Source organism: Neoarius graeffei, chromosome 6 (genome assembly GCF_027579695.1).
Source record: "Neoarius graeffei isolate fNeoGra1 chromosome 6, fNeoGra1.pri, whole genome shotgun sequence".
NCBI classification, from domain to species: domain Eukaryota; kingdom Metazoa; phylum Chordata; class Actinopteri; order Siluriformes; family Ariidae; genus Neoarius; species Neoarius graeffei.
In genome coordinates, this window is record NC_083574.1 from 6,993,245 (window position 1) to 7,015,477 (window position 22,233).

The 22,233-nt window shown below is 43.7% G+C and overlaps 2 protein-coding genes across 2 annotated transcripts in view; both read right to left on the reverse strand.

Moving 5' to 3' along the window:
- Positions 1-22,233, reverse strand: part of LOC132887711 (tubulin beta-3 chain) — a 49,750-nt gene that overhangs the window by 26,470 nt on the left and 1,047 nt on the right. Inside the window, exon 2 of the mRNA XM_060923243.1 lies at positions 729-806. Coding sequence (XP_060779226.1) covers positions 729-788 — 60 coding nt within the window. The 5' untranslated portion in view covers positions 789-806. The remainder of the gene's footprint in view (positions 1-728; positions 807-22,233) is intronic.
- On the reverse strand, positions 19,392-20,857 carry mc1r (melanocortin 1 receptor). The gene has a single exon (XM_060923245.1). The coding sequence runs from the start codon at positions 20,833-20,835 to the stop codon at positions 19,858-19,860; it is 978 nt and encodes a 325-aa protein (XP_060779228.1). The 5' UTR covers positions 20,836-20,857; the 3' UTR covers positions 19,392-19,857.

The following is a 22,233-nucleotide window of genomic DNA, read 5'->3' on the forward strand; positions in this document are numbered from 1 at the left end:
TCCTTAAATGTTTCTCCTGCAGAATTTAAGTTTAATAAATATTTAACGGTTATTCCATGAAATTGAGCCATCATGAGCAGATAGCCAATGATGCACGTAGCACCAACTTGGCTATAAGCTGTGTACGATGAGATTGAGTGGAATAACTGTTTTATTCTATCCACATTCACTGGATTTTGACAAACAGAGTGTTTTTAAAAATTTTTTTTGCAAATTTGATAAATAAAAACTTTATACAAAATGTACGACAAAATCATTTCCGCTTAGAATGTAAACAAACTGGCAAAATGACAGGAGCAATTTGCGCAAAATTCTATAATAATAATAATAATAATTCTTGAAAAATAAAAAAGATACACTCTTACCATCAAATACTTTCATTCCATATTTTGTTGCTTTTTTGTATTTTTGGGGGTTTTGTTTTCAAGTAGAGTTTTTATTTCGTCCTTGGTTGGTTCAGCAACATGCGCCGCCATTTTGTTTTTCTCTACTCATGGTATATGAGCTGATAGCCTAGTAGTAGAGTAGCCAATCAGAGTGTGCGACTGCTCATATCCAGTGAATGTGAATAGAATAATACTATATATATATATATGTGGTAAATCTAGGCTACATACTTTAATTCCTAACAAATCCCAGATTCACAGCGTACAGTACACCATGGAATGGAGGTGGAGGCGAAGTAGAAAATATACGTTTTGGTTGATAAAATATTGAACTGCACAAACCTTACTGCAGTGTCCAGCTTCGTGTCTCCAAAGGAAGTAGGTTACTCCAAGGGCCCACATCTTAACATCTGATTGAGTCTAAAACATGATTGGAGGACATTAATTTATGGGAATACAAACTGTCCCATGTCTCCCTGCTCTCCCCTGCATGGGAGAAAAACAATCAAAGAAAACAATACACTTCGAGAAGGATATCGATTAGCAAAAAAAAGAAGAAGAAAATAATCTGGAATAAATGTGTAAATTGAACAGTATATATTGAAATATTGATATGTTGTTCAACTCGGGACATGTTAGATGCTGTGTGTGAGTTTAAAACATTTAGAACCTTTAAGTGTCCTTTGGTTGATCCTCTGAAGGAGCTCTTAATGGTTCTCTGTAGAATCCGACAACAATTTTTTTCTCTATCTGAAGGAATTTGAAAGAAATCCCTTTCAGGAAGCTAAGAATATTTAGTTGTACAATGAACCACTGATGAACTCTTGGAGGAACACGATGTGGAAAACTGTGATGAGACTAAGATAAGATTTGTGATGTGACTTGAGGAATGTACTGGGCATTTCAAAGTGGACTGTATCGTTCCCAGCCTGCAATGATCATGGAAAGAAAATAGATTGAGAAAACACACTGTAGCACTATTAAAGTGTGGGTGGAGCACAGAGGACGGCAGGACAACGTTTTAGAGGCAGAGAAGGCTATTTATTTACACAACTTTTCAGTCGAACTGCGGCGTAAGCCCATATACACACACAAACACACTCTGCATCCGGTCCCGGGTTGCGCTCCCTCTGCTCTCCCTCCGCCTCTGCCTCCTTAAATAGGGAGCGGTTACTGGGAAAACACACACAAAACACAGGTTAACTACCGTCAGGTGTAGTGATTCTGCCACTCACCTTCCCTGGCTCTGCCCTCCTGTCACAGACCGGCGCTTGACCACACCCCCGCTGCCACATACCCCCACCGCCCGACTCAGGCCGGGCGCCCGTCCGGCCTGCAGCCGACTCCCCCCCCCCCCGACGGGAGAGGAAGTCCGCCACGACCATCTGCGCCCCCGGCCTGTGGACCACCTTGAAGTTGAAGGGTTGGAGTGCCAGATACCAACGGGTGATCCGCACGTTGGCATCCTTCATGCGGTGGAGTCACTGGAGGGGCGCGTGGTCCGAACAGAGGGTGAAAGGGCGCCCCAGCAGGTAGTAACGGAGGGTGAGGACCGCCCACTTGATCGCCAGGCACTCCTTCTCAATCGTGCTGTAGCGCCCCTCACGCACTGACAGCTTCCGGCTGATGTATAGGACTGGGCGATCCTCCCCCTCCACCTGCTGGGACAAGACGGCCCCCAGCCCTCTGTCCGACGCATCCATCTGTAACATAAAAGGGAGAGAGAAGTCAGGGGAGTGTAAAAGTGGCCCCCCACACAGTGCAGCCTTTACCTCAGAGAAAGCCCGCTGGCACTGCTCCGTTCACTGGACCGGATCTGGCGCCCCCTTTTTAGTGAGGTCAGTCAGCGGGCTGGTGATGTCTGAATAATTAGGTATAAACCTACGATAGTAGCCAGCCAGCCCCAGGAACTGTCTCACCCCCTTTTTGGTCTTGGGCCTCGGGCAGGCCGCAATCGCTGCTGTCTTATTAATTTGGGGACGCACCTGCCCGTTGCCCAAGTGGAAGCCCAGATACCGTACTTCCACCCGCCCAATTGCACACTTCTTTGGGTTGGCAGCGAGTCCCGCCCGCCTCAGCGACCTAAGGACAGCCCTCAGGTGTTGCAGGTGCCACTGCCAGTCATTACTATAAATGATAATGTCGTCTAGGTAAGTGGCCGCATAGGTGGCGTGGGGCCGGAGGACCTGGTCCATCAGCCGCTGAAACGTAGCGGGCGCCCCAAACAGCCCAAACGGAAGTGTGACGAACTGGTGTAAGCCGAACGGTGTGGAAAAGGCCGTTTTCTCCCGGGATAATGGAGTCAAGGGGATCTGCCAATATCCCTTCGTCAAATCCAGTGTCGAGTAAAAGTGAGCCGTGCCTAGTCGATTGAGCAGCTCATCAATACAAGGCATTGGGTACGCGTCGAATTTAGACACCGCGTTGACTTTTCTATAGTCCACACAGAACCGGACTGAGCCGTCGGCCTTGGGAACCAAGACCACCGGGCTGCTCCAGTCACTGTGGGACTCCTCTACGATGCCCATTTTGAGCATGGCCTGAAGTTCTTCCCGAACCACTTTTTTTTTTTATGTTCGGGTAGTCTATAAGGGTGGCTACGCACTACCACCCCCAGGGGCGTCTCTATGTGGTGTTCTATGAGGTTAGTGCGACCAGGCAGGGGCGAGAACACATCCGAAACCTCAGCCTGCAACTGGGCAACCTCCGTGAGTGGGGTCGGGGAGAGGTGGTCTCCACAGGGGACCGGAGAGGTATGTGATGCCAATGTCCCTTTTTGAACCTCCGGCCCCAGCTTCGCCTTCTCCAGAACTACCAACATCAACGCCACGGGGACCTCCTCATTCCAGAGTTTCAGCAGATTGAGGTGGTAGAGCTGTAGTGCCCCCTCCCTGTCCGTTCGCCTAACCTCATAGTCGACATCCCCGACTCGCCGTGTGACCTCAAAGGGTCCTTGCCACTTGGCGATTAATTTGGAGCTCGACGTGGGCAACAGGATGAGTACCTTATCTCCCGGAGTGAACTCTCTAAGGTGTGTGCCCTTGTTGTACAGGCGGGCTTGCCGTTCCTGGGCCTGCCGCAAATTCTCCTGAGTTAGGTGGGTGAGCGTGTGGAGTTTTGCGCGCAGGTCCATAACGTACTGAATTTCATTTTTGCTCTGTGAAGGTCCCTCCTCCCAATTTTCCCGCAGTACATCTAAGATGCCGCACAGCTTACGCCTATATAATAATTCAAACGGGGAGAACCCCGTGGAGGCTTGGGGGACCTCTCGCACTGCAAATAACAAGGGTTCGAGCCACTTATCCCAGTTATGTGCGTCCTCACTTACGAATTCTTTGATAATATTCTTGAGAGTGCGATTGAACCATTCAACTAAACCGTCCGTCTGTGGGTGATAAACGCTGGTGCGGATCGGCTTAATACCCAGTAGCCCATACAGTTCGCTCAGTGTTCGTGACATAAACGAGGTGCCTTGGTCAGTCAGAATCTCTTTCGGGATTCCAACCTGGGAGATGATGTGGAAGAGGGCCTCTGCAATACTGCATGCTGAGATATTGCGAAGAGGCACCGCTTCCGGGTATCGCGTTGCATAGTCCACCAGAACCAATATAAAGCCGTACCCTCGTGTTGACCGATCTAATGGCCCGACGAGATCCATCCCAATTCTTTCGAACGGGGTCTCGATTAATGGTAGGGGGCGCAAGGGCGCTTTTGGAATGGCCGCTGGATTTACTAACTGGCATTCACGGCACGCCGTACACCACTTACGGACGTCACTGCGAATCCCCGGCCAATAGAATTGGGCCATTATCCGGGCTAGTGTCTTATCCTGCCCGAGGTGTCCAGCCATGGGATTAAAGTGAGCCGCCTGGAATACCAATTCCCGGCGGCTCTTTGGAATTAATAACTGGGTGACTCGCTCTTTCGTCTGAGTGTCCTGCGTCACTCAGTATAATCTATCCTTCAAAATGGAAAAATAGGGGAAGGACGGGGTGGCGTTCGGCTGGAGCGTTTGACCATCGATTACTCTCACTTGGTCAAACGCGTGTCACAGAGTCTCGTCTCACGATTGTTCCAGTGGGAAATCCGTGAGGGATTCCCCAATAGAAAGAGGAGGAGCCGGCGGCTCCTCACTCTGTCGCAGAGATGACGTAGACGGCTCTGCGACCGCAGCTCCAGCCAAAGCGACACCGGGACCCTCCCCTGTCAACCGGCAGGACCCACTCTTTACTAGGCGTGCCATTAAACCCTGAAATCCCGGCCAATCAGTCCCCAAAATCAAAGAGTGGGTAAGGCGAGGATTAACCGCCGCCTTCACTATAGATTTTTCCCCTCTGAAATATATGTGGACCGACACCAACGGGTATCTGTGAACATCCCCGTGCACACACAACACCTTCACCCCCTGTGCTCCCCCCAATGCCTCGTCTTGCACCAGGCTTTGGCGGATCGAGGTCTGATTGCAACCCGAATCCACCAACGCCTGATATGTAGCCCCTTGTACACTCACCGGTATGCGATACGCTCCGGCCCGATCGAGGGCAGCTTCTGGCGCGTTGGGGATCCGCACCACTGCCCCCACCTCCATTGCTGCGCACTGTTGCTGCAGGTGGCCCGGTTCCCTGCAGCGCCAGCAAACCAGCCCGGGCCTTCCCTCTGCAGCTGTGTTCTGGGGCTCACTCACCTGAGGGGGGGGAGAGACAGACACAGAAGGGAGAAACGGGAGGGCTGGGGTGGAGCCGGCCCCCGCCTCCGTGGTGGGGGAATGGGGCGAGGACGGGACACAGAAGGGAGGGGAGAAAGAGAGAGAGAAGAGGAGAGAGGAGATGGCGTTGTCGGCCGTCCTGCCACCGGAACAGCCGCCAAATGATCCTCCGCCAGTCCTACGGCCTGATCCAGCGACGCCGGGTGGTGGCACTGGACCCACTCCGCGGTTCCGGCTGGTAAGCAGGCGATGAATTGCTCCAGCACCACCTGATCGATGATTCCCTCGGCGTCGCGATCGTCGGCCCTCAGCCACCGCCAGCAGGCGTCCCGGAGCTGCTGGCCGAACGCGAATGGCCGGCCAACTTCCTCCATCTGCAGCGCGTGGAAGCGCTGGCGCTGTTGCTCGGGCGTGCACCCCACGTGCTGGAGGACGGCCCGGCGAAGGTTGGCGTAGGCCAGCCGGCGGTCGGCGGGGAGCTGTAGTGCGGCCAGCTGTGCCTCTCCCGTCAGGAGGGGGAGGAGGCGCACCGCGCACTGCTCCATCGGCCACCCCGAGGCTTCGGCAACGTGCTCGAACAAGGTGATAAATGCCTCGGGGTCATCCTGCGGGCCCATCTTGGTCAAAGTGAGGGGAGACGGGCCCGCGGCCGGGGCGCTGGTGGACCCCGCCGACGCGAGGAGATGCTGGAACGCCTCTCGATCTTCCTGCTGGGCCAGCACCAGGGCTTCGAAGCGTCGCTCCTGCTCCTTTCGGAGCGTGACGAGTGCCTGGTGCTGGCTCTGCTGAGCCGTGGCAAGGGCGTGGACCAAGTCCGCGAACGGGGAGGATTCCATGGGGCTGCAAAGTTGGTGCTCCACCTTTTCCCGGGTTTCGGCACCACTGTAGCGCTATTAAAGTGTGGGTGGAGCACAGAGGACGGCAGGACAACGTTTTAGAGGCAGAGAAGGCTATTTATTTACACAACTTTTCAGTCGAACTGCGGCGTAAGCCCATATACACACACAAACACACTCTGCATCCGGTCCCAGGTTGCGCTCCCTCTGCTCTCCCTCTGCCTCCTTAAATAGGGAGCGGTTACTGGGAAAACACACACAAAACACAGGTTAACTACCGTCAGGTGTAGCGATTCTGCCACTCACCTTCCCTGGCTCCGCCCTCCTGTCACAGACCGGCGCTTGACCATGCCCCCGCTGCCACACACACCAATTACAAAAATACATTAACATTAGCATAGGGTGACCAGATTTCCCTAGTCTGAAACCGGGACACTTTTGCACGCGACCATGCTCGTGCATGCACACCTATTTTTTTACGTGAACGTGACACTCAGAGAGGTGCTCTTATCATTTTGTTGAAGCTCACATTTATCAACATCTCACATGAAATAAAACAAACAGGCATTTTGTTATCTAGTAGCATAGTGGTATACAGATCAGTTAAATTATGGTCAGACAACAGATTTTGTAACGGCTGAGAATAGGCCAGGCTATGTCCATAGGCCAAATTTACACTGATTTATTTCACCTGTTTGTGAGAACACCAAGAAGAATGCATATGCACATGTAGGCTATATCTCTAAAATTGTATGCACTATAGCATGAACTTAAAAAGTAGATATGTGACCTCAACATAGCCTAGGTCAGAATCAACCTTACTAACCATTCCCCACAACTGAATGAATAAAGCAAGAAGATGTGTACAAAAGTGAACACTTTAATGGAAGACAAGCTGTTCAACACAGCAATATGGCCAAACTGTCAGAATGGTACTGGTATGTTAAACAGAAACAAAAAAGAGACAAGTGATTTGAGAATATATACTACGGAAGCCGAGAGAGGCCCTTCATATAATCCTTTTTTTTTTATTCACTTTGTTATCCCGAGATAACGACATAATTAATTCAGGATCTCAAGAAAACAACACAACTAATTCAAGATCTCGAGAAAACAAAACAATTATTCCGAGATCTCGAGTAAACAGCTGAGAAATGGTTCATTCAGGTGCGCCAAGAGACTTGTGATATGCTGACTTTGGGGCTATTTCTCATTCTGTATAGACGCAACTTTGGTCATTAGAATGTCTGGAATAATCGATCACCTAATAAGGCAATATTTTGATCAGGGGTTGACACAGGGAGAGACTGCATTAAGTCTTTTAATAAGGGATAATTTCAAAATTAGTCCGTGGCACCTCCGCAGAAGACTGGCCCGGCTTCGTCTCTACCGACGGAGATACAGGGATCCAGCTGAGATCTCGAATTAGTTGTGTTGTTTTCTGGAGATCCTGAATTAATTATGTCGTTATCTCGGGATAACAAGGTGAATAAAAAAAGATTATATGAAGGGCCTCTCGCGGCTTCCGTAAATATACACTCAAACAAAACAGCAGTAAAGGAGGAGAGGGGTGACAGCCCGAGGAAAGCCCCCACAGGAGCGCACAGCATTTGCAACATAGGCTACCCAACTCAGTACAAGAACGAAGCACTTACAGTGTGTACAGTAGGCTTCGTGCGCATTGTTCTGCACCTCTCGGAGGAAGGGGTAGGTGCCCTGTAAATCTTTGGAAAAGTTAAATTTTTTTTTCGGCATAATTGCTGCGGCATTACTGCTGCTAGCTGCTAGACAAAGAACATTCGCGCCAGTTAATGTTTATTTTATTGTTGCATGGCAACACGTTCTGTTGTCTGGAATAATGTGGCTAAATAAACACCCATGCCACAGGGCCAGGGGGCAGTAACCAGGAAAGTTTGCGATTCCTGCCAATTCATCAAAATAGTAAATGCAGACATTTCTCCGCTAATGATTCCCACGCTGCTCAGTCGCAAACGTCGCGAGTGGCGAAAACCGGGACATATCCGTGTCCCGACAGACTTTTGTCGCGACTCGGGACACACAACCCCAAATCGGGACTGTCCCGGTAAAACCGGGACGTCTGGTCACCCTACATTAGCATTAACATGTAACCGCCCAGAGCAATCTGAAGATCAAGAAGACGGAGCCATTCCAACTCTGTTGTCGTCGACCGCTAGTCCACAAACTGTTCAAAATGTCCAGAAAAATAAAATGTTCAATGTTGTATTGGATATTGTAATACTATATTTCTCCTTTTGGACTGAACCTTAGCTCACTTGTATGACCAGTCAAAGCCCTCAGGTAACATTAGCCTTTTCAGCTAACATTAGCATTCTTTCCATAAAGCTAAATTTAGATAAAACGTATAGTTTCTGAATTGATCATCATGTTGTAGTAATAAGCAACTCCTTGTTGTGTGATTTGGATAAATTTGTTAGAGGTAACTCCTGTAAGCACTAACGTTACCGAGGGTTCATTTTCACCATGTCAGGCAGTTAGCTGTTGCTAGTTCGGGTTAGCTTGGAAAGGCAGTTTAATCAGTATTAGGGATGTGACAGGGCACACAAGCTATGGAAATATTTAGGAATATTTGTTTTATGTGTACACAAACATCTGGATGTCATCATAAAAACAGCAACATGAAGACCATGGGTGTGACTGACAGAGTTCTAATTTAAAGATATTAGCCAATCAGAGTCAAGCTATTTACATATTTAATATTTAAAAGCACAGACACAAAATAAGCCTTTCTTATCTTATAGTGTCTAAACAACATGAGAAAAAAGAGTCAAGGTGATTTTCAATTTTTTTTCTTTTTTTTTCATTTATGTCAGGTGCCAGTCCTTGTCTGCCACCCGAACCATCTTGGCAGCCCAGAAGCTCCTGTCCTGCATAGCCTTCCCCATGCCATCGGCTTGTAGACCAGTGTCTCTTTTCAGCACATCCACATAGGTGAGGGGCTGTCTTCCAGGCCTCCTTTTCCCGTGTGCTGGAGACCATAGCACCAAGTTGGACACTACTTCCTTGTTATTTCTGAAACAGTGTCCAGCAAGCCTCTGACGTCTGGCTCGTACTTTATCGGATAGTTTGGGGAGTCCAGCATACAGCTCTTTATTTGTGCAGTGTTGGTCCCATTTTATGTTATGAACACATCTGAACATCCTCATATAGCAACCGTCTAGCTGTTTCTCCAGTTTAGGAGTGACTGTCCATGCTTCGCAGCCGTATAAGAGCACTGACTCCACTGTCGAAAGAAAGAGATGTACTTTGAGCTTACTTGAAAGGTCTGACTTCCAGATCTTCCCAAGCTTGTTACAGGCTCTCCATGCTGCTGCTTTTCGAGAGATGATGTCCTTAGAGGTGCTTTCCATGTGTGACCCCAGATACTTGAAGTCTTCCACTTTCTCAAGTACAGATCCATCTGTGGTCTTCATACAGACTGGCATCTGTTGGTTGAATGCCATGAACTTGGTTTTTCCTGCATTCATCTGTAAGCCCACCCTTGCAGTTGAGGTTTCTACATTTCGGAGTAGCTTCTGGGCTTGCTGGATTTCCTCTGAAAGGAGTGTTATATCTTCAGCAAAGTCCAGGTCCGTGACTGTTCATGGTCCAATTCTTCTACTCCTTCTCCTCACCAATTGGAAGCCTAGCTCCTCTTCTTTCCCCTCTATGGCTACCCTGAGTGCATAGTCCAAAACTATCACAAATAGGTACTGTATGGTCCCAAGGTGTCTCCTTGCAGCACTCCTGCTTGTATCTCGAAGGGCCTGGTGTCCCCATCTGGAGTTATCACTGGAGTGATAACTCCAGAAGGGGATTTTCAATTAAAAAAAAAAAAAAACTTGTAAACTACTAAAGCATCTAAGAGAACAATATAAAATAATTTAAAAGTATGTCCCCCGGAACACTTTGGTCCAAAGTACCAATGCTGTTGAGTTTATAACAGGTTCTAAGTACTGTATTTAAAATAATTACTAATCATTTGGAGTTTGTAAGAAAGGTTCTTCGAGTGTTTTCTAAATGTTTATTGGATAATTAAGGGTTATAATAGTGTTCGATGTTGTTGTAGAGTTCAACATAGAAGCTTTAAGGGCTCTAGATCCTCTAAAGCATATTTAATTTTTAGTTAATGTTAGGCAGTTTTTTTTTTTAAACCTAAAAAAAATTTTTACACTTTAAGTGATTTGGATAGCTATTTTTTTTTCTAAAAGCAGATCTACAAAAGGGAACTCCTCTATTCCAGTTGTAACCATTAAAGAGCCTCAGAGAGGAACAAACTGAAAAATCATCTCGGGTTCTAGATGGAACCTTTTTTCAAAGAATAGCGATCTTTTCCATACAGTGTTGTGAAACTGAAAAAGTATTTTATAGTGCTGTGTATTTGAGTCTTCAGGAATAACACTTTTTTTTTGCGTTTCAGAAACCTGTGAATGCAGTACAGACACAGTCCTGAATGTTACATGAGTCAAGAAGGAAATTAAGGCCATTCGTTAATGCATTCCACAGATAGAGGGTCATATGACTGCTTTGGCAGATCACAGAAGGAATCAAGATATAAGAATGAATGTAATAGGAATAGTAATAGTATTCAAATATCGCTTTTATGCTGTAATTTGTATCGCTTAAAAGTAATAAAATATACAATGAAGAAACTGTAGTACATATATAGAAGATATTACACAGTTGCACGAAGATATGAAGTTTATCTTTGAGTGGTGAATGTATATATCATGAGTGAGCGAAGCAAACGTGTGATATATTTTTCGCACCACTGTGTAATGTTCTTTATATTATATGGGCACATTCACACACCAAAAAAAATGGAAGTTAATCAAAAGAATTTTAATTTTGAACCGGTTCACCATTTTGACAGCGGGAAAACACTGGGAGTGACATCATCGGAGTGAAATATTGGGAATTGTTATACATACAGGACACTTTTGCAATGGAATAAAAGCGTGTTCTATTCCCTTCTAGTGGGTTTCATTCATTTGGTTTGATAGCATGCAATATTATTAGCATATCACTTATCCTACGTGTATTACGTCACTCTACCCAATGGAGAATGAGTGTTGAATATGGTTTACGATATTGCATGGTTGTCAAAAAAACATGACATCATGCATTGGAGCTGATGCGAATATCCAATGAGAAACTTTTCTGCTGTGCATAAAGCTAACGACCAAGAATACTCACTACAGTATTTTTCACTCAGACTTAAGTATTCATTTCCCTGTGTAATTTACTATGTTACTTTTAAAATCAACATCAACAGACTTGTTCTCGATAGCACTGGCTTGATTGTAGGGCGGCACGGTGGTGTAGTGGTTAGCGCTGTCACCTCACAGCAAGAAGGTCCGGGTTCGAGCCCCGTGGCCGGCGAGGGCCTTTCTGTGCGGAGTTTGCATGTTCTCCCCGTGTCCACGTGGGTTTCCTCCGGGTGCTCCGGTTTCCCCTACAGTCCAAAGACATGCAGGTTAGGTTAACTGGTGACTCTAAATTGACCGTAGGTGTGAATGTGAGTGTGAATGGTTGTGTGTGTCTATGTGTCAGCCCTGTGATGACCTGGCGACTTGTCCAGGGTGTACCCCGCCTTTCGCCCGTAGTCAGCTGGGATAGGCTCCAGCTTGCCTGCGACCCTGTAGAACAGGATAAAGCGGCTAGAGATACACTCTAAAAAATAATGGGGCCAGTACCGGTTCTTCAGGGCAATGCCATAGAAGAACCTTTTTCAGGGCTTCAAAGAACCGTTCATGCAACAGTTCTTTAAAGAACCATTTAAACCATTTGTTTGAGCAGTGAAGACAGATTTGTGTAAGCATAGCCTATGTGCATTGACCAGCAAATGGTAAGAGAATGCCAGGCTCTGAAGAACCATTTCCAATGTGAAGAACCTTTCACATAATGTAATGGTTCATCACAGAGTTTTGACTCTGCATGGAACCATCCAGAGATTTGAAGAACCACTGAAGCACCTTTATTTTTTAGAGTGTAATGAGATGAGATGTTCAGATGGTTTCTTCTGTCTTTGGTATGAGCCTCAAATGTGATCTTACCAGATTTACAGAAGCCTGCAAATGTACAGTACACACACCCTTACTTCAAAATATTTGATGCGAGTCAGGTTTTCGAGATGTTCCTTCATTATCACAAATCCCCAAAATATCTGAAAATGTGTTTTAATGTCTAAAATGTAAATACCAACTATTCAGATTTTCAAAACATTCCTGTGTTGGATTTTCCAATAATCATATTTGTTATTCATAATTCTTTTCTTTCTTTTTTTGGTCGTGTCTTTGTGTCTGCCTTTCCTGTATTTCTGAAAGAACACATTGATATATTTTTATTCCCTTATCACAGATCTCTTCTCTGTGAAAATTTCCATTTAAGTCATGTGATCGCTGTTTTCCTGATCCCTGTTGAACTCGAACACTTACAGCAGACAGCCTGTGAGGTTGATCCTGTTTAACTTTTCATGTCTTAAAGAGTTTTAAACACCTCGTATAAATGAACAGGCGTTCATGTCAACAGGGATGCGGACATTACTCTTCGACTTGAATAGCTGTAATATTTCTAATGGTGTTTTAATCAGACCATTAAATAAACAAGAATTCTGTTATATATTTCATTTCTAACCATACAGTGACCCTGAATTTACAACAAAACACTGATGAGGGTCACATGAAAGAGCAAAGTTAACTTTTGCCTTGCTTTTCCTGCCCCTAAGCCACAGTCATGTGAACGAAGCTTCTGTCTGATGCCTATAAATGACTGAAACAACACCTAGTTAAAAATAAAGTGCTTATTTACCACATCCTTAAAATCGGGGGTCTTCCCAGGTCTGCACAGCCACAGGGGCAGTTAAACAGAGGGGCAAATGAAAGGGCCGTATACGCTTACCGAATTTACTATAGAGCGTCTAAGATGTGTAATTTATACACTATAATCATTTATTCATAGTTACAAGGTTAAAATCAATTTTCTGCATGTTATGAATTTGAAAAAAACAAGTCATTAAACTCAAACTCTTTTCAGCTGAAACAAGTGAAAGTTTGTACCCCTTCGTGGTTTTAGAACGGACAAAATGAAAGCATACTGTATGTCTCTTTCACAATTTATCCACAAAGAAATATGATTAGAAAATATTCATCATGTCACGTAGGCGTGTCCTGCAACAAGACAGTGATCTGAAACAAGCAAAGTCAACAGGAAAAATGATTTGCAAACAAATTCTGCCATGTTCTTGAACTATATCATTACATTCATGAACACAGGCATATGCATTTGTATTCTATAATTAATATTAACATTAGAAGTAGACAGGGGAAAAAAAAAACCCCTCATCTTTCCAAGGTTTGTTCGAGCCCTAATGCATGCTAAGGATTAAACTACTGATGAAAAAACAGTAGCGAGCATATTTCATTCAAATAATCCATGAAAGTACAAATTGAATAGCAATGAAATATAAAATAATAAATATGATGATAAAGTCTTTCTGGTGCAACATGGTGGTGTAGTGGTTAGCACTGTCACCTCACAGCAAGAAGGTCCGGGTTCGAGCCCCGTGGCCGGCGAGGGCCTTTCTGTGTGGAGTTTGCATGTTCTCGCCGTGTCCGCGTGGGTTTCCTCCGGGTGCTCCGGTTTCCCCCACAGTCCAAAGACATGCAGGTTAGGTTAACTGGTGACTCTAAATTGAGCGTAGGTGTGAATGTGAGTGTGAATGGTTGTTTGTCTCTGTGTATCAGCCCTGTGATGACTTGGCGGCTTGTCCAGGGTGTGCCCCGCCTCTTGCCCATAGTCAGCTGGGATAGGCTCCAGCTTGCCTGCGACCCTGGAGAACAGGATAAGCGGCTACAGATAATGGATGGATGGAAGTCTTTCTGGAGACTTCCTGAAGATTCCTATTCCCTGTTTAATAATGTTTTCTTTCTTTCTTTCAGTTGACATCATGATGTAAATTGATTTGGACTGATTCGTAAAAATATGAACAAAATCGGATGTATTCATAAGCATAAACAACGATATGTTTAAAAATGAAACTGATAAGCAGAAAAATAGCCTCAATGAGGCTGTACGGTAGCTCATACCGGCTACTGTTGTTGTGTGTGAGTTTGAAATCCGATCAATCCTGTGTAGGAGGAGTAGCGATTTTTGTGAAATTGCATATGACCCCTGTGTAGCTTCATCCATGGTAGGTGGCGCCACCTGCTGAACAATTCTTGTTGCTATACTGTATGTCTTTAGAGTCTTCTGGGTGAGTTTCAGTGAAAATGTCCTAGCAGTTTACGAAGAGTAGCGTTTAACGTGACGAGTCACCCAAAAATTTCAGACGCCCATAAAATTGTAAATATGACAGGTGGCACCACCGTCTTGACAACTTTTATGCACGCCAACCTGGAGAACATTGTATGCGAGTTTGATCGAAATCTGATCAATCCTGTTGGAGGAGTAGCGATTTTTGTAAATTGTGGACGGATGATGGACGACGGACAGACAAAGCATGGACGACGCGTGATCGCATAAGCTCATCCAGCTTGGCCTGTGGTTGGATGAGCTAAAAAGTATGTGGACACCACAAATGAACAACATTAGTACTGTACTTTGTTGCAAAGCCATTGTTTACAATTACAGCTTCAAAATATCAAAGAAATAATTTGCTCTTTGCAGCATTGTGATTTAATTTGGCTCGTTTTTCTTCGCGAATCGTCTTCAATTCCCCCAATTTCATAATCCTCCATAAATAACAACAGGAAATTGGCTAGGTCATGCAAACATCCATCTTCTCCCGAGATTCAGTATTGTGGATGTTGAGAATAAATTCACCTCTTATATGTCCTGCTACATCTGTTCATGTTTTCTTCGATGATGTGTAATGCCCCAGAACCATTTGCAGAGAAGCAGTCCAATATCATGATGCTCCCACCACCGTGCTTCACTCTGAATATGGTGTTCTTGGGATCATCAAGCAACCTTTCTTTCTCTGACAATGCCAAGCTGAATTATTGCTGCAGAGTTCTATTTTTGTTTCATCAGACCAGAGTATATTGTTTCGAAAGAGCTCTGATTGAGCTTTCAGACACACATTTTTTGCTTCTTTTTTTTTTTACTTCCCGTTTACCTTCTTCATCATGCGCCTGAGAACACACTGTGAAATTTTGCGTGACGTAACTGTTCAACGAAGATTAATTGTGGGTTCCATAACTTTCCCACCTGCATATTATTGAACTACAGCGATGCTTAAGGTCTTTGCTGTGGCTCTGTAGCTTTCTCCATTCAAGTGTTTAATAGTGTTTTCCTTGAGAACTTTAGAAAGCTCCTTCATCTGCACCATGTTTGCTACTTGTGTGAAATCTTCCCAACCAAAGACAACATATACCGATCGGCCATAACATTAAAACCACTGACAGGTGAAGAAGTGAATAACATTGATTATCTCATGACAATGGCACCTGTCAATTAGGCAGCAAGAAAACAGTCAGTTCTTGAAGTTGATGTGTTGGAAGCAGGAAAAATGGGCAAGCGTAAGGATCTGAGCATCCAATCTGTGGTCCAGTCCAACGGAAGAGCTACTGTAGCACAAACTGGTGAAAAAGTTAATGTTGACACCTTTCTGTTCTAGCCAGCATTAACTTTTTCGGCAGTATGTGCTACAGTAGCTCTTCTGTGGGATTGGACTATATGGGTTAGCCTTCGTGCCGTATGCAAATCAATGAGCCTTCAACACCCATGACCCTGTTGCCGGTTCACCGGTTGTCCTTTGGATCCTCGGACCACTTTTGGTAGGTACTAACCACTGCGTACCGGGAACACCCCACAAGATGTGTCATTTTGGAGATGCTCAGACCCAGTCATCTCGCCATCACAATTTGACCCTTGTGAAAGTTGCTCAGATCCTTACACTTGCCCATTTTTCCTGCTTCCAACACATTGACTTCGAGAACTGACTGCTCTTTTGCTGCCTAATATATCCCACCCCTTGACAGGTGGCATTGTAATGAGACAATTAAATGTTATTCACTTCTTCACCTGTCAGTGTTTTTAATGTTATGGCTGATTGGTGTATTTTATAATAATATTAATATTAATAATAACAGGTGCAATTTGGGCGGCACGGTGGTATAGTGGTTAGCGCTGTTGCCTCACAGCAAGAAGGTCCAGGTTCGAGCCCCGTGGCTGGCGAGGGCCTTTCTGTGCGGAGTTTGCATGTTCTCCCCGTGTCCGCGTGGGTTTCCTCCGGGTGCTCCGGTTTCCCCCACAGTCCAAAGACATGCAGGTTAGGTTAACTGGTGACTCTAAATTGAGCGTAGGTGTGAATGTGAGTGTGAATGGTTGTCTGTGTCTATGTGTCAGCCCTGTGATGACCTGGCGACTTGTCCAGGGTGAACCCCGCCTTTCACCCGTAGTCAGCTGGGATAGGCTCCAGCTTGCCTGCGACCCTGTAGAACAGGATAAAGCGGCTAGAGATAATGAGATGATATATCACACACACACTAGAAGTATATTAAATAACAAAAAGGTCTGATTATTTACAGTACCAGTCAAAAGTTTGTACACGCCTACTCTATTCATTCATGGGTTTTTCTGTTGTTTTTTTTTTTTGTATTTTCTACATTGTAGAACAATACTGAAGACATCAAAACTATGAAATAACATCTGGAACATATATGGAATTATGTGGTAAACAAAAAAAGTGTTTTAAAAAAATGTTTGTTATTTTAGATTCTTCAGCGTATCCAGCGTTTCCCTTGATGGCGCTTTGCACACTATTGGCGTTATCTTAACCAGCTTCATGAGGTCGTCACCTGGAATGCTTTTCAATTAACAGCTGTGCCTCGTCAAAAGTGAATTAGTGGACGAGTTTCTTGCCTTCTTAATGCGTTTGAAATCATCAAACAGTAAATAATAAACATACAGTAAATAGAGCAAATAGCCCTATTCCACAACTGTAGTAATCCATATTTCAACAAGAACCGCTCAACTATGTAAAGAGAAATGACATCCATCTTTACTCTAATACATGAAGTGACTTTTAATTCATAAAAATTAAGATAAAACATTGAATTAGAAGGTGTGTCCAAACTTTTGACTGCTACTTTATTTCCCCTCACTGTACATACATATACGTGTACGCCTCACCTCATCTCATCTCATTATCTCTAGCTGCTTTATCCTTCTACAGGGTCGCAGGCAAGCTGGAGCCTATCCCAGCTGACTACAGGCGAAAGGCGGGGTACACCCTGGACAAGTCGCCAGGTCATCACAGGGCTGACACATAGACACAGACAACCATTCACACTCACATTCACACCTACGCTCAATTTAGAGTCACCAGTTAACCTAACCTGCATGTCTTTGGACTGTGGGGGAAACCGGAGCACCCGGAGGAAACCCACGCGGACACGGGGAGAACATGCAAACTCCGCACAGAAAGGCCCTCGCCGGCCACGGGGCTCGAACCCGGACCTTCTTGCTGTGAGGCGACAGCGCTAACCACTACACCACCGTGCCGCCCCTATACGTGTACGTATATATTATAATATAATCACTGTGAAGTAACAACAAGGATCTTTTGTCAAATTATTTATCGCTACACCTCCACTGTCACTATTATCTTACACTTATGGCTCTTTAATTTCATCTTCTGCTTTTCTAAAGTTCACATTCAGCTGGACATCTATTCGTCACATTGCACTCATCTGACCACAATATATTTCCTGTCTTAATAATGTTGCCCACAGCATCATCTTGTGATGGGGTCTAATTAAATCTCACAAAAGGACAATTCATATTTCAAAGCAGCAGACGAATTAGCACAAATCGCGTTTAATAACCAAAGATAAAATAAAACATTCAAAACAAGCACCACGTTAATGATGCTAATTTGATTCTAAAAAAAGATTTTGTGTTTGCTTTGTGTTCATAATCACATGACTGCATGATTTGAGAGAGAGAGAGAGAGAGAGAGAGAGAGAGAGAAAGAGAGGGCAGTTTAACATTTTCAAAGGAATGTAATGCTTTTATGAAGTCTATAACAAAACTTTTTTTTTTTTTAGAAAAATCCTTTAATGCTTTGTTAATGTAATAAAAGATTTTAAGAAATCCAGAAAAAAAAGATTAGGGTTTCAGACTCGATAACAAAACTGCTTATTTGTGAAAATGTCCTTTCACAAAAAGATCATGATCTACTTGACTTAAACTCTTCGGTCACTTCGTAAAATATAATATTTTCCTTCACAAAATTGCGAGTAACATGACAGGCATCAGCTTAATAAACTTTTACACTGAATGCAAGTCAAATACAGGAGTTCCTGACGTGAAATGACTGCTGTTCGGGTTTTAAAATGATATCCTAAGAATTATTTTTGCAACATAAAATTCAGAATTTCTCTGTATTAATAAATAAATACATCTAAAAAAAAAAAAAAGAACCCTCCCAGCTGGACTGTCATCTGATGCTGATGAGGATAATAAAATTTTTTTTTTAATTTTTTTTATCTTTATGAATAGTGTTAGATGGACATCATCAAAGGTCCCTGCGAATTAACTGGATTAACCCTTTGATGCAAAACATATGCGCACCCCTTCTAATGCACAACATGGGTCAAAAACGACCCGCATTCATTTTCCAGGTTATTTCATGCTGACTGAGTTTTTCTTTGCTCTATCTTTTGAAATCAATTTATTTGATGATTGAATATTCCAAGTATTCTTTAAATATCTTGTTTTTAATTAGCACAAATCATTAATTTAATTTTTTCTTTCCTACTTTATGAACAAAAATACTTTTTATATTACTAGACATGGGTCATCCAAGTGTGATTTAAAATTAAAATGTCTTAATACTATAATAATAATTTGTTTCAAGTAATTACTTTAGCAGTGAATGGGGCCAGTTATTTATTTATTAACTATGTAGTTAGCTAAGCCAACTACAATAAAATTAGCTAACTAAAGTAGAATATGTCGACAGCTCGGTAGCTAATAGTAATTACTTGTAACTTTCTGACAAGTAATCTACTCACTCTCAAGGGAACCTAAACATAATCAATTTTTTTTTCTAAGGTAATGTTAGAACAATTGAAAAACATTACTTCCATGTATTAGATGGGCAAAGGGCGCTGTGCTGAGCTGTGAAATGTCTGACACAAGCACAATTCACAGTTCCCACCAAACGCTGGAGTAAATGCCTGCGGGTCGGTTCTGACCCATGTGTGTAAACTTGATGTAGAATTACAAAAGCTGTGCTTGTTCATAACTTAAGAAAGGAAAAATAAAAATGATGATTTGTGCTAAACAAAAACAAGATATTGACTGCATATTTGGAAAAGTAAATGACAAAATGAATTTATTTCAAAAGTAGATCATAGAAACACTCAGCCATACATGAAATAACCTGGAAAATGAATGCAGGTCGTTTTTGACCCATGTTGTGCATTAGAAGGGTAGTGATACAAAAAGGGTTTTTATTCAAAAAGTAAGAAAGGAAAAAATAAAATAAGGATGCATGATGATCAAAAACAAGTTAATTGAGGAATACCTTGAATACTGAATGATGGAATTAATTTATTGCAAAGATATAGAAGATAAAAACCCAGCCGGGTCACTTTTGACCCATGTTTTGCATCAAAGGGTTAAAAATCAACTCAATTTGTTATATTTAATCAGAGCTGATGCTGAACTGTAAGAATCCAACCTTCGGTATTTATGCCATCGTCACTGGAACACCATGTTCTCTAACAGCCAAAGGGTCCTTTTACTTCAGTCCAGTTTGCTTATGTGCATTCTTTTATTCCTTGAAATAAATCAATAACGAAGGCCGTAATGAAATTTATCAGTCAAATGTCTATCCGTCATATTCTCGGCTTTTATAGGTGTAAACTGTCCAGTCTGTTTTTTTCTCTCTCAATGAATCTTACACAGCAAAGCACCAAGAGCACAGAACAATTTCCTTAAGTGTCTTTCGCAGTTCTTGACTCCGATATGCATAAATCAAAGGGTCTATAAGAGAGTTGCATATAATGAGGATTAAGAAGAGGTTAAAATGGCTGAAGTAGCACATGCAATAAGGGTTTGTTGGACACGTCAGGATTAGGATCAGGTGGAGAAAGAATGGACCCCAACAAATGATGAAAACCCCCAACAGGATGGTCAACGTGATGGCACCTTTCATACTAGTAGCCTGGCGCCGTTTTTTATCGAGTGCCATGATGCGCTTGGAGTGCCCATGCGCCAAGATGAACATGTGCAAATAGAGCACTGCTGTGAAAACCAGTGTGACACCAAAGAAGGTCACAAGGCAGGCGATGACCGCGTTGTCAGTGTGGTAGATGATAAACAGCGAGCTGGAGGTGACGCTGGTCAGCCAAACGATCACGATGATGGTGACGGCACGCTGCGTGGTCATTATGCTGTGGTAACGCAGGGCATAGAAGATAGTGATGTAGCGATCTGCTGCAATGGTGCACAGGAAGGACAACGAAGACACCACAGAGCTGCAGATCATGATGTCAATGACGTTGTCCAGGTGGCGCAGCATCCTTGCCGTCACACTCAGAAGGCCGTGGTCCGTGAGCAGCATGAACATCGTCTCCACCACGTTGCTCACGCTGACTAGCATGTCAGACACGGCGAGGCAGCAGATGAAATAGTACATCGGAGAATGCAGGTTTCTGTTCTTGATGATGGCTGCAACGACCAGAATGTTCTCCACCAGGCTTATCAAGCCCAGCATCAGGAACAGTTCCTGAGGGATGATGATCTGGGTGATGCTCGTCATGTTCATGTCACTGGGCGTCACATTGAGGGTCAGATTGTCCATGTAGTCGATACTCAGGCTGGGCTCCATGGTGTTCATCATGAAGTACTGGTTTGTTTCTTTAAACTGGAGCATATAGAGACAGCATTAGACTGGGACCCGAGAGCAAAGAATTTCCTGATCAATCACAGAACCAAGAAGCACGCTTTTAGGAAGTGAAGAACCTTCAACTACCCAAAGAACACCTAAGGTTCTGTTGTAGAATTCTACATAAAGGTTTTAAAGGTTTCTCCAGAGGGACAAACTGAAGAACCATATAAGGTGTTCCATAGAACCTCTTTACCTTTAATTGAAATAAATTTATTCAGAGAAAAACAAGTCCCTCATCAAGAAATACCATATGTGCCACTATTATTGGCACCCCTGGAAATGATAGCGAACACAATGTAACTGAAGCATGTTTCCCATTTAAATTGATTGGAGTGTGTAGGAACTTTCAAGCTGTAATCCATGACTTCCTGATTAACTGGGGAACAAATATGAGGTGATACAGAGGCCAAATTCCTTTAGCCATCCATCAACATGGAGAAGATAAAAGAAGACACAAATCAAATGAGGGAGAAGTGTATTAACCTTCAGAAGTCAGGGAATGGTTATTAAAAATAAAAAAAATGGCTACTCGCCTGAAAATGTCCATTTCTACTGTTAGGGCAATTTAAAAAAAAAAAGTGGACACCAACTGGAACTGGTACATGCTTGCCTGGAAGATGACCCAAGTTTATTTAGCTGAGCACAGATGGCTTCTGCCCTGGCCATCTCAGTCCCCTGAGCTAAACCCCGGAGAAAACCTGTGGGCTGAGCTGAAGACGAGAGAGCACAAGAGAGGAAAGGGTCGAGAACCCTGGATGATCTGGAGAGACTGTGTAAAGAGGAATGGGCTCAGATGCCCTGCTCTATATCTCCAACCTTATATAAGGTTATAGAAGAGCCTCAGGGCTGTTTTACTGGCAAAGTGGGTTGTACAAAGTATTAAATGCAAGGGCGCCAATACTAGTCAAACATTTTAGGTGAAAATTATTTCTTGATGAGGGATTTGTTTTTCTTGGAAAAAAATTATTTCAATTAAAGGTTGAATTTTTGTCATTTTTTTCAGTGTGAGATGAAACGACTTCACCAAAAGGTGGATTTTTTTCAAAGCCTTTTTGCTAATCTTTACAAGAGGGGACAATAACCATGGAGGGCACTGTATACACACACACACACACACACACACACAAATAAATTAAAAGATGTTTCATGTCTTAACGTAATGATGGATGTTGTTTCTTTTTACTTAGTTGTTTGGTTCTTGACATAATATGGATTACTACAGTTGTGGATGGAATAGGGCTGTTTAGTGTATTTTTATTATTTACTATTTACTGAAATTAATTCACTAATTAACTTTTGACGAGGCACACCTGTTAATTGAAAAGCATTCCAGGTGACGACCTCATGAAGCTGGTTAAGATAACTCCAATAGTGTACAAAGCG

What these genes read in the sequence shown, in the direction of transcription:
- mc1r (XM_060923245.1), bottom strand. Translation starts at nt 20,835, where the DNA reads ATGCTCCAGTTTAAAGAAACAAACCAGTACTTCATGATGAACACCATG.